The sequence below is a fragment of the Aedes albopictus genome, chromosome 1 (genome assembly GCF_035046485.1).
Source record: "Aedes albopictus strain Foshan chromosome 1, AalbF5, whole genome shotgun sequence".
Lineage (NCBI taxonomy): Eukaryota > Metazoa > Arthropoda > Insecta > Diptera > Culicidae > Aedes > Aedes albopictus.
In genome coordinates, this window is record NC_085136.1 from 215,662,567 (window position 1) to 215,675,359 (window position 12,793).

Sequence of the window (12,793 nt, forward strand, 5' to 3'; positions counted from 1 at the left end):
AACTAGCTGAATAACAGTTTCTTAAGTTAAAGTTTGCTTAAGAGTGGTTTGTTCCACTATTGTACAGCAAAAATGTTTGTTGGGGAGCACTTCGATCAGCACCTGAATGGCGTGGAGAACGTAGGCACGGGGGACCACGGCAACGGAGGAAACGACTCCCATGCTGAGGGAAGTTAAGGAACCAACTCCCATGCTGAGGGAAGTTAAGGATGCCATTCACCAGCTCAAAACCAACAAAGCAGCTGGTAAGGATGGTATCGCAGCTGAAATCGTCAAGATGGACCCAGAAAAGTTGACCACCTGTCTGCACCGACTGATAGTCAGGATCTGGGAAATCGAACAGCTACCGGAGGAGTGGAAGGAAGGAGTAATCTGCCCCATTCACAAGAAAGGCGACCATTTTGAATGTGAGAACTTCAGGGTGATCACTATTTTGAATGCCTGCCTACAATGTGCTATCCCAGATCATCTTCCGTCATTTGTCACCTAAAACGAATGGTTTCTGGGAAGTTATCATGCCGGCTTCAGCCGCCTATAATGTAGCGCGCAAGTTTCGAACAGCAAACACGTGCTGCATGTAACAACCGAGAGTAAACGGGGGCAGAGGTCCTCATCCTGCTTTCGTTAGCTTAAACTGCAACTATCCCGACTTCGTCGATATGCCGCTTCGAAGTCGATGGAAAGGTGATGCGTAGAGACCTGCTGGGTTTGCCGTATACAGTGAAGATCTGGGTCGGTAAAACCAGCTTGATAACTTCCCACAAACTCATTCGTTATAGATGACATAATCTGGGATACATCTTGTAGGCGGCATTCCGAATAGTGATCGCTAGGAAGTTCCCACACTCCAACTTGACGCCATTCTTGTAGACAGGTCGAATCACCCCTACGAAGATAGAAATAATCAGGTTTACACGTCATGTAAACTTCATTTAAGTCATGTAAACGTGTTTAACATGATGTATCATGAAAATTTGTGTTACATGTCAGAACTTTACACTACTTTTTCGATCTGTGTACACAGTTCAAAATTGTTACATTGAATTCGATGTAACAAAATTACCTCCATCGCATTCAACACAATTCTGCATCGGATTGTAAAATTACAGGTTGTCTGCAGTATGGAGCTTGCTTACAACTTTGCGTGCAATAGATTATTTTATGTAAAATCGAATGAAAGGAAATGAAAATTTACACGTTCTAATATTTACGTCACTTGCCGGGGACCGTAGCGTAGTGGCTACACGTTCACTTCATAAGTGGATGGTCATGGGTTCGATCCCAGCCCCGGCACTTGCAATTTTTCGTCAGTTGCTCTTCCCCCCTAGAGCGGCTGGCACCTGACACTCTTCAGAGCATATGCTCCAACGGACCCGGAAATCTGGTTATCGGGTAATGGCAACTCATGATGAACCCCAAATCGGACTGGAAAAGTAACAAGAGCCACACATCAACATCCTCGTGCTCATCATTCTTCCATGAACAGGGAAGAAAAGTGACAGCAGCGCAAAGGCAAAAAAATCGATATAGTAGAATAAGAATAGTATGTCTTTAGGCGCAGTACAAAGTATAAGTGACAATTGGAATCGCTCACGCAGTGCCCTAGTGGACAAAAAGAGCTGTAAATTAGGTTAAGTGATTGAAGAATAAAAAACAATAATTACGTCACGTGAAGATTTCAGAATTTCTTTCTGTGTACCTTCAGATCCTGCCAAACAGACACTACAGGCATTGCCATCTTAATGGTCCCATATGGCATCCTCAACTTCACTTTGCGAGGGACTTGGTTGGCTCCAATTCGATTTCTTCGCACTCCGCTTCTTCAAGCCAGCGTTTCTTCTTCTAAAAGAGGCGGGTCTGTTGATCCAACGACCGTTTATTACATTCCACGTTCTGCCGGGACCCATGCTGCAGCAAGACCCGCCCGAGCTATGTTCTTACGTAAGGCTCATTCAAACAGTACGTAACGCAAAATTTGACAGTTTTAGACCCCCTCCCTCCCCCACGTAACAACTTCTGTATGGGAAATTTTGAGATTTTGTATGAAGCGTAACACAACACCAGACCCTCTCCCTCCCCCTTAGCGTTACGTAATATTTGAACGAACCCTAACCTATTGAATAATCTGCTGCCAAGCCAATAATAATTACGAAGGGAAGGAAACTAGAAGTGTTAACCTGTAATCACACCTCACAGGTATAGTACATACAAAATGCTAAAGTTTAGCTTTATCTGACTACAACAAACAAAATGTAATTGAAAAGTACAATACATATATCAAAAATGCATTTGATCTAAAAATAATACCCAACACAAGACCTAACATTCTTCTTCTTCTTCTTCTTCTTCTTCTTCTTCTTCTTCTTCTTCTTCTTCTTGGAATAACGTTCCAACTGAGAAGCCTCAAAAATAAATCATATTAATGCACCGTGACATTGATCTTGAAACTGATTCATCATACTTTTATATACCTACCTATGCAGAAACGTCTGTTCTATATTATTGCATTCCATTCGATCTGTAGCTCTCGATTTGCGTTGCCATTGATAAGCCTCTTCGATGATCACTTTATAAATCCAAGGGTCCGTCTTTCCATGTCAACTTCACACCAACCAAACATAGCGATCAACATTGTTAAGCTTGGCACGTGCTCCAACAGATCACATCATCGTACAATGTGGTCGTATTTATCGCCCGAGTCGCAACTTAACGACGTAATGTAATTCACATCACGCACCTATTATTATATCGCCGCACTGCACTCTGTTTGTAAACATTGCAGTCTAGAGATCACCACACGCTATTCTGCATTGAAATGATCATCTCTGATCGTCGCGCCGGCTTGCCAGCCAGCTGATCACAACCTATGACTAATGGTCGGCTGTCCTCCCTCTGTTTCGTTTTTCTAATTTTCAGTGTCGACAATTTTGGCACTTATCCCAACGATCGCAGCCACCACCGTTAGCCAACAAGGATTGATGCGAAGAACCAAGTGTCTAAATCGGGATCGCATACAGGTAATTGAGACAAAGCGCCATGCCGCGCACAATGATGAATCATTTATGGTAATCGTTCAGAACGTGAGTGAATCTTTGTTCTCCTGTTTTGGGGCGTTACAGGTATACGATGGACACGACAAAACGTTACACCAACGACTGACGGCTTTGCGCAACGAGATGCGTACTAGGGCGTCGACCCAGAGTACGGAACTTGATGCGTATCTGGTAACTTCGTACGATGAGCACATGTCTGATCATCTTATGGAATCGGACGAACGGTTGAAGTTCTTGACCGGGTTCACTGGGACTACGGGCGAGGCCGTCGTGACCACAAAGTCGGCCGCCCTGTGGGTTGATGCCAGGTTCTATGAACAAGCGGACTTTGAGCTGAACTGTGATTGGCGAATTTTCCGCAGCGGAGAACATCCTACAATTTCGGAATGGGTTTTGGTTAGTTCCAGATGAACGATGGGAATTCAGATGATGTTGTAACAGTTTCAGTATCTTTTCAGACTGAACTGAGTCCAGAAAGTCGACTAGGAGCCGATCCACAGCTGGTGCCGCATTCTCTATGGGTTAGCCTGGAACGACAGCTCAACTCGGACTACATCAAACTGATCAAGATTCATCGCAACTTGGTAGACTTAGTGTGGGGCTCTCGACGGCCAGCGCCGAAGCTCAACTCCATCAAGGTACAACCGTTGCGGTTTGCCGGTGAACACTGGGAAGTCAAGGTTAACAAGCTACGGTCTAATTTGACGGCCATGAGGTGTGATGCAATGATCGTTACGTCGTTGACAGAAGTTGCCTACATCTTGAATCTTCGGGGGAGTGATATTCCGTACACGCCAGTGTTCAAGGCATACCTACTTGTAAGCAACCGGGAGATCATCCTGTACACGAACAACACTCGCAAGAACATGGGTCTGCTGAACCACCTCAAGTCTCACAGTTGTCACAATGAGTATTGTGTGCAGTAAGTAGAACCACGATGTCTTAGCATCAACCTTCTCACCCATGTTTTCCTTTAACTTTCCAGAATCAAGGAATACCAAGACGTACTGCGGGACTTGCGGACGCTATCTCAACATTGGAAGCGCGTCCTCGTGCCATCAGCGGTGGTCTTCGATATGGGTGCATCGGAAGCGATACACTCAGTGCTGCCTAGAGAACTGGTACTGGACAGGCCTTCACCGATCATTTTTCTGCGTGCGCAGAAAAACGAGGTCGAACAACAGGGCATGATCAAGGCGCACATCCGTGATGGAGCGGCCATGTGTGAAGTTCTGAGTTATTTGGAAGAAAGGGTAATGTATTGGGTTTCCGTAGGATATAACTATAAGACCATTTGACTTTATCTTTTTCTCTCAGTTCATAGCCGGCGATCACTTCACGGAGCTTTCCCTTGCTCGAGAAGTCGATCGTAGTCGCAAAATCCAAGATCTTTCGGAAGGGCCGTCCTTTAAAACGATCGTGGCATTCGGTGCGCATAGTGCCATCCCGCATTATACGCCCAGCAATCGCACGGACTTTGAAATCACCGAATATGGGACCCTCCTGATAGATTCCGGTGGCCAGTATCAGGACGGTACGACTGACGTCAGCCGGACGATTCATCTGGGTGAACCTCATCCTGATCAGATCCGAGCCTACACAAATGTACTGATCGGGATGATACGGTTGTCCGTTCTGACGTTTCCGGAAAATCTCAAGCCAGCCGAGTTGGATGCTCTGGCCAGGGGTCCCGTCTGGGGAGAAATGAATGACTATCCGCACGGGACGGGCCATGGTATTGGGTCGTATTCCTCCGTTCATGAGTGTAAGTATTTGTTACAATTCATTTGCAGATGTTTCTAATACTTATTCATTGTAGCTCCCATCAGTGTAGCTTACACAACGAAGCAGCGATACAGTTTCAAAGATGGATATTTCTTTTCAAATGGTTTGTTAACAAACAATAATCATAAACTGATGATCAATAGTAACAAATTTGTGTTGTTTCCAGAACCTGGATACTACAAAAAGGGAGAATTTGGAATACGTTTGGAAAACGTTCTACAGGTTCATGATACTGGAAAAGTTCATCCGTCAGGCAACAAATTCCTCTCATTTGAGGATATCACTTTGGTACCTTTCGAACCTAAAATGATCGATCGCTCGCTTCTGAGCGCTCCTGAGGTAATCACGAAAACAAATATTTGCCCCTCAAAGTTCCTCACTCATTTCTCAATTTCTACCAACAGATCAAATGGATCAACGACTACAATGCTCGCATCCGGCAGCTCGTAGGAGACGAGCTGAAACGCAAACAAAAAATGGAGGCCTTCTACTGGATGATGAACAAAACGCGAAACATTCCCGAGTATCGGTCCGAAGCGGACTACGGAGCTGCTGGATCTGTTTCGCTGAACTTCCGAGTCGTTGCCCTAGTACTAGCGACAATCATAACTAACATTCTGTTTCTTGGATAGACCACCTAGCCCAACGCCATGTATGTAGTTCAAAGCGTTTAACCACCTGTGCAGCTCTCTGTGCTCTGTCCAACTATGGGAAGCAAACGAGTAACCCATACTCACTCACCCACTATCTCTCTATCAATGTAGCTACTTTCTCCATACTGTCTGCTCGTAGGATAGGCATAGAATATAAGGAAAGAAAACTGTTCATTAACTTATTTATTAATATTGTATAATTGGATGATCGATGTTATAGTTACCGATGCGCAAGCAAGTGATATTTTACAAAGCCACTGAAATTCATTAGAGATTAAACGAATACTAGTCCGAACACGAAACACATTATGCTTTTCATTTTTGAACAAAGAAATTCCACAGTCCTAAATGGGAAACTATGATCAACAAGAGAAGAATGCGAACCGATACCAATGGCGACGACCACAGCCACGAAAAGCGACTTGCTATTGGAAGCTCGGTACGTGGAACTGCAGATCTCTCTGATTCATCGACGTCAAGGCGGCATACGACAGTATCGACCGCAGAGAGCTATGGCAAATCATGGACGAACAGCTTTCCCGACAAGCTTACCAGACTGATAAGAGCAACGATGGACGGTGTGCAAAACAGAGTAAGGCTTTCGGATGAACTAACAAGTTCATGAGAATCTCCACGGGGACTATGACAAGGTGATGGACTGCCTCTCTTCAACTTAGTGTTCTTTGAGCACTCCCACAGTTATTAATTGAAGGGCTTTCCTTACCTGCCATTGCTGGAATTGTATATTGTGAGGTAAGTCCAATGATACACTAACACTATGCCCAGGGAGTTGAGAAAAAATTCCCAACCGGAACGGAAATCGAACCCGCCGTCTCCGGATTGGCGAACCATAGCCTTAACCACCAGGCTTACTGGAGATCCCAGTTGTGTGGTACCCCTAAGATGATCGAGTGCAAGTGATAACGAACACCCCTATAGGAGCTGTCACTTGAATGAACTGCATAACCAAGAATGTTCATTCACCTGCTTGTCGCACACATACCTGTTGGCGCCGTTGGCGCGAACACATCTCGGTGCTCTCAGTGCTTGGTCGATAATGGAGCTGTGCCACTGCGTTCTGGGTGATTCTTGTTTGGAGAATATCTGGATTCACACATTGGCGAATCCTGCTAGGTATTTTTGGGATTTAAATCAGGTAAAAAAGGTTCCCGGCAAGAATCACTCAGCGCGCGTTGAAACAGAGTGAGATTCGTTGTGTTTTCATCATCCGGAAGTTTACGCGAGTAGTGTAGGAAGTTTGCAGGTGGCTTACAGAGTGCAAACAGCGGAATGAAGTGAAGTGCAAAAAGGGTACCTGTTTTTTTTCTTCTGATTGTCACCGTTATTTTGACTGAACCTAGTGACTGAAGAAGGTTCGGTTTGAGTGGAAAGAACTGGTAAGTTGTGCATCCATGTATTTTTGCTGTATGAGCTTGTCGAATTTGGTTACGATTTATTGTGTTATTTCGGTACTTATGAAAACTTTAAGTATGTGCGTTACACGGTTACACAGTGACTGAAATGGATGGATTAGGAGGCGTCACATCAAATAGTTTGTACCTAGCGTGATATTTTCCTGTGAAGGATTCCGGCAACAGAATTGTGTGGAAACTTTATTGCTATTTTTTTCAAATTTTATCATGAGTGCACTGTATGGACGCCTGTTTTAATTTTGTCTGGGTCGACGAGATGCTAATCAGATTTGTGTACCTAAACTTTGCGTATAAATTTAAAATGGGTTTTAATGATTTTATTTTTGTTTTGCTTGAATACCATTCATAAATTAAAAAAAAAAGTTGAATAAAGTGGATAATGATTGAAGCTTATTATGTACTGGGCGGAGGAACTATCGAGGTTGGCACGAGTGGTTGCGCTTGTGCGGTTGACAGCTCCAGTGCTGCCAGAAATGCTGCTCGGATATAACAAAGCTCAAGATGATAATGGAATAATTTGCAAAGGTGCATAATTTGATAAAGAAATTTTACCACTTTTGGCGAATGTTCTTATGAGATATTGCCTTGCCGATAGTTACAGTAGCAATATTTTTTTTTTCCAAAAAAAAGATGGTTTTTTATTTGGAAAGGTACGAAATTTTTTTGTTGATATTCGAAAAAGACACGATACATAAAACTGTTCATTATTATTTTAGCATTGGTTGAATATTTTGACTATTAATGGTTTTGAGCAAAGACTGGTATTGAAGCGTGAAATAGTAAAGCGTAAATACTGAATGAAGTGGCAACCGCTTGGATGGATTACTTGACTTGCTGGGTTAGCTAGTCAAGATCGTAAGACATGCGCGTATGTGAAGCAAAAAGTTAACGCCAATATTTATTTTATAGTGGTGTTTTTAGTTGGACTGCTTTGGCTATGACTATTAACATATAGGCGCTATTGCGTTGCTTGACAGTGAGATTGCTCTCAAAATCATTCGGATGAGTAGAATGTTGCGATTGCAATGAAAATATTCAAAGTTTTTTTTTGTCAGAAATGATGAAGTTTCGTGAAAAAGTATTTAAACTTGAATGCGAGGTGGGACACCCGCTTATAACGATTTGTGAATTGAATATTTGAGCTTCTGCGTTGGTGGGACGCCCGTATAACATGATTCACGTTCGAAAAACGTTTTGCGTTGGTGGGACGCCCGCAGATAAACTGTGTACATTTGGAAGACCATCTGGCATGGTGGGACCCCCACAATTGTAGATTGATCGTTTGTTTTCACCTGTGCGTTGGTGGGACGCCCGCAAGGCTGATTGTGCTCGACATCGATAAGAGCGTGGTGGGACACCCGCATGCATTGTGAGTTTAGGGGTTTGAGCTTCTGCGTTGGTGGGACGCCCGTAGAACATGATCTACGTTAAAAAAAAACGTTTTGCGTTGGTGGGACGCCCGCAGAAACATTGTGTACATTTGGATCTAGCGTGGTGGTACAACCGCATGAGAGACAATTGTAGATTAATCGTTAGTTTTTCTTAACTGTGCGTTGTGGGATGCCCGCAAGGCTGATTGTACACGATTTGATCTGACAGCGAGATGGGACACCCGCATATGCATTGTAATTGTCAACAGGGTGGGACGCCCGCAGTAACACAGTGGTGGGACGCCCGCAGTAACACAGTGGTGGGCCGCCCGCCTTTAATTCAACTGGCCATTGATTGGTGGAGTTCTATTACTATGTGCGTTCGTAGGATGTTCGTATGGAACAAGGCAATAAAGGAATAAAGCTGAATGTTTCGCAGCTCTCGTGAGTATGGAAGTACACCAAAATGTTTTTATTCTCAATCACTTATCCTAATTTTTATAGATTTCTTATATTGCAGGCAAAGAATTCAACTACTATATGGCACAATTGCTGATTTAACCATGCCGTTTAGCATCATGGTGTCTTCGAGGAAGTTTTTCAGTACAATAACGTGCTTCTTTTAACCTGTTGGTAAAAATGATCAATCCCCCTAAAAGAGAGATAGAAAATTTACTTTTTGAATTTTTCAAAATACAAGGTTGATGTCTTCATAAAAGTTGTAGAAAATGCTGTTTTGAATAACTTTGTCGAAGACGCCAAATTCGTAACTCTGTTAGTTTTCAAGATACGTTACGTTTTTATTACCGGCGGCCCCTTGAGTGTTTTTTCCTCAATAACTTTTTTCACTTTTGATTCCACAATTCTATTCTCACAGTCTCCAATAGGTTAATCATTTTGACTTTCTAAATAAGACAATTATTTTTACTTGCGCATTTGTATGAGGTAATTTGCTTACAATTGCCTATAAATTAGTGCGGGGCAAAAGTTCGCACCTAACAGTTTTCACAAAATAACTATAAAGCGGAAAGGCAATAATTTCGTTTTTCATTGTTTAACGATTTCCTATCATGTAACCTTCAAAATATAGCACTAGATTTTATCGAGTTCTTTTTGTAGCTCTAGTAATTAAGCTTTTAATGCAAGTACTTCAGAACATTTGCCTCATACTTGGGGAAAAAGTTCGCATATGATAAAAGATAGTTGATTGGTACAAAGTCCATTTATTTCAAGTTAATTTATGTTTATCCTTTACCTATAGCAAGATTGTCAGAAAGATACTTTCGCTTGATACAATGAAAGCCGAAAAAATCCCCTATAGCATCAAAAGGTGTTTTTTTTTATTTGGATCTCAATATCATTATTCGCCATCTTAAATCGATTTAATCGTGATTTGGTTGACGATACTTTTTTATTCGTAAGTTTATGATTTTTTGTTTCATTTATTTTTTTTGAACATCCCTACACTTTTATCTTTTTTCTTAAAGCCAATTTAAGTTCTCATTGTTTGAGTGAAAAACATTTTGAGATTTTGTGATTACTGTTGAAATGTTTCGATATTTTAATATTCTTTAGGAAAATTTCACTTTGCTTTTTCATTTGCTACTTGTGGAAAAATAATACTAGTGTTTAATTCCGCAAAACTATTTTATGATGATAATAGCATGGTTGGGGCAAATTTTGAAATATGTAAATTGTCGCTATTTAATACAAAAGAAACAATGACATCTGAGAGGTCACCAAACATAAATTTTTGAATGATAAAAAATGAAATACGCTTCAGAAGACATCATATTAGTTATTTATGTAACAATTTGCAATATGATGAGTGCTGTAAAAATCGAGTATTGCAACGAGTTGCATACATTTTTTTGCAAAGAAAAAAATGTCATTTGAATATAATCGTTTCCATCAATATCATCGTGCTTCGCTGTGGTTGAATAGGAATGGCTACGTGCTCAATCTTGCTGAACACAAAATTTGAATCAAGCATGCCGTGCTATAACCGTCACAGTTTTTCAAGCTCTAGCCGTGGAAACTGAGGTTGTCAATGAAACAATTGCATTATGACTCATAATGCAATCGAAATGAGTTGCATTATGAACCATAATGCATCGTGGTATCGTGCGGAAAAGTAGGCCGTTACCTTACCGAAACGGCAAGTATTAAAAATATATTCAGATGTGCTTATCAATCCTTGCTATCAGATATAAAATACAAAAATATTCAAACTATACCCTGCCCTAAGTCGGGGATGGGTATTAGAGGGTTGGAATTAATTACTGTAATGTCAACATAAAAATAAAATATGATCTAATATTTTTCAATGAACGACAAACCCATCAAATATAGCGTCTACTACATTGGTTCCCTGTGGAATGGCTGAATTTCAAAAAAATATGAGCTTTTGCACAAGTTCACTTATTTGGCGTTTGGGCGGTGCACACAGAATGTGTTTGTTTTCATGGACATCTAGATAACACGGCTCCGCACGTTTCAGCGCCGTATCTATAGCTTAACTAAAAGCTTTACACATCAACCAACAACTAACTATTAAGTCTATGTCTAAACTATTAGATTTAGCTATGTTGTCAATATTGTGTAGAATTATGGAGTTTTTAATAAGCCAATTTAAAAAAGTTTTTCTTGGGTTTCTTCTAAAAATGGTTTATTTTTGGCACTTCTTAGCTTATGATGGTTCAAGTGGATTTTAAATTCATTAGTATTGTTCAAAAGAATTAATTTGCAGTTTTTAATGACGAAGAAACTAAAAAAAAAGGTTTTTTTTTTGTTTAAGGCGATTAAGTAAATTTTGAGATTATGGTATTTTTCGTATAAAAATGGTCATAATTACGAAAACAAAATAAAAGGATACGAGATTTAAGTCTTAAACACAAATGTATGATATTACAAGTATAAAAAGTATTCAGAGATTTGTGGAACATTCATTGCTCTATACATAAAAAAAAACAAGTTGATAATTTGATCCTAAGAAAAATTTGGACCTCCAATATTGAAAAAGGATAAAAAATTTGAAGAAACTTCTACATTTTTGCATATATCAAAAACTTATAATTTGGCCGTTTGTTTTCATGGGTTTCGTAGCCGAACGGTTATCGGCGTCAGTCGTTTAGGTGTTTCGTAAGCCTCGGAGTGTGGGTTCGATTCCCGCTCCAGTCGGGGAAAACTTTTCGTCAAACGGATAATTCTCCACTGGGCCACTGGGTGTTATGTGTGTTGTCCGTTGTCGAATGTTTGTATTGTTCAGTCTGTAGAGGCCGCAGGGTCGAAGACGGTGTAATTGTCTTTTTTCTTAATCTATTGCTTTTGTTGTGATTGGTTACCTCTCACCTCAGTCGGTGAGACAAAAATATCTTATTACGTCTTACTTAGGAAGGAAAGTCTAGCTGTTCGTCCCGGCCCATGTGTTAATGGGTACAAATGCGAAAGTACAAGTAATTGTCTTATTTAGAAAAACAAAATGATTGACCTATTGACCTATACCTGCGAGAATATAATGACATAATATAATATATTTATATAATAATATCAAAAGTGAAAAAAGTTATTGAGGAAAAAATCACTTTCAAGGGGCCACCGGTAATAAAAACGTAACGTATCTTGAAAACTAACAGAGTTTCGATTTTGGCGTCTTCGACAAAGTTATTCAAAACAGCATTTTCTACAACTTTTATGAAGACATCAACCTTGTATTTTGAAAAATTCAAAAAGTAAATTTTCTATCTCTCTTTTAGGGGGATTGATAATTTTTACCAACAGGTAAAAAGAAGCACGTTATTGTACTGAAAAACTTCCTCGGAAACACCATGATGCTAAACGGCATGGTTAAATCAGCAATTGTGCCATATAGTAGTTGAATTCTTTGCCTGCAATATAAGAAATCTATAAAACATCATTTCGTAAAAACACCGTTTCTCGAGAATGGCTTGACGGATCTTCGTGAAATTTTGTTGGTAGTTGCACAACCCCTAAAGCTCCGTGGTCAACCTTTTACTTTTTCGATATCGTGCATTTAGCCAAAATGGCGATCAAAAAACCTCGAAATTTTTCGATTTTTCAAAATTTCAAAACAATGCCCCTCCCCTCTCCCAGGAGGGGGAGGGTCAAAACTTCAGATTTATGAGTTTCTAGTCGGGAGCAATCAGAAAAAGTGAAACTTGGAGCTGGGCAAAAAAATTGTCGGACCGTGTTATTTTGCTGAAAAAATACGGTAAAGTGAAAAAATAACCGGATTTCGGTAAAGATGGCACTGTTTACAAGATTTCGGTACTTTTCTTACCGAACTTTTTGTAATATGGTTATAATCTGTCAAAAAAATACTGTACGTACTGTAAAAATGAACAAATACCGTCTTCAGTAAAATAAAGTACCGAACAGCCGGTTAATCGTTCACATCATTACCGAAGTACTGTAAAGCGTTGAGCACTGGTGTCGAAACTTCACAGCATAGTAGATCAAAAACCCAATTCAGTTTTGTG

At 40.6% G+C, this 12,793-nt stretch overlaps 1 protein-coding gene across 1 annotated transcript; it reads left to right on the forward strand.

The window, feature by feature from the left end:
* Window positions 1-2,618: 2,618 nt before the first annotated feature.
* Window positions 2,619-5,793, forward strand: LOC109409963 (xaa-Pro aminopeptidase ApepP-like). Its single transcript, XM_029873983.2, has 8 exons — window positions 2,619-3,017; window positions 3,120-3,449; window positions 3,512-3,975; window positions 4,039-4,306; window positions 4,371-4,818; window positions 4,873-4,941; window positions 5,005-5,177; window positions 5,243-5,793. Exons 1-8 carry the CDS (start codon window positions 2,979-2,981, stop codon window positions 5,468-5,470), a joined length of 2,019 nt encoding a protein of 672 aa, XP_029729843.2. The 5' UTR covers window positions 2,619-2,978; the 3' UTR covers window positions 5,471-5,793.
* Window positions 5,794-12,793: the final 7,000 nt, after the last annotated feature.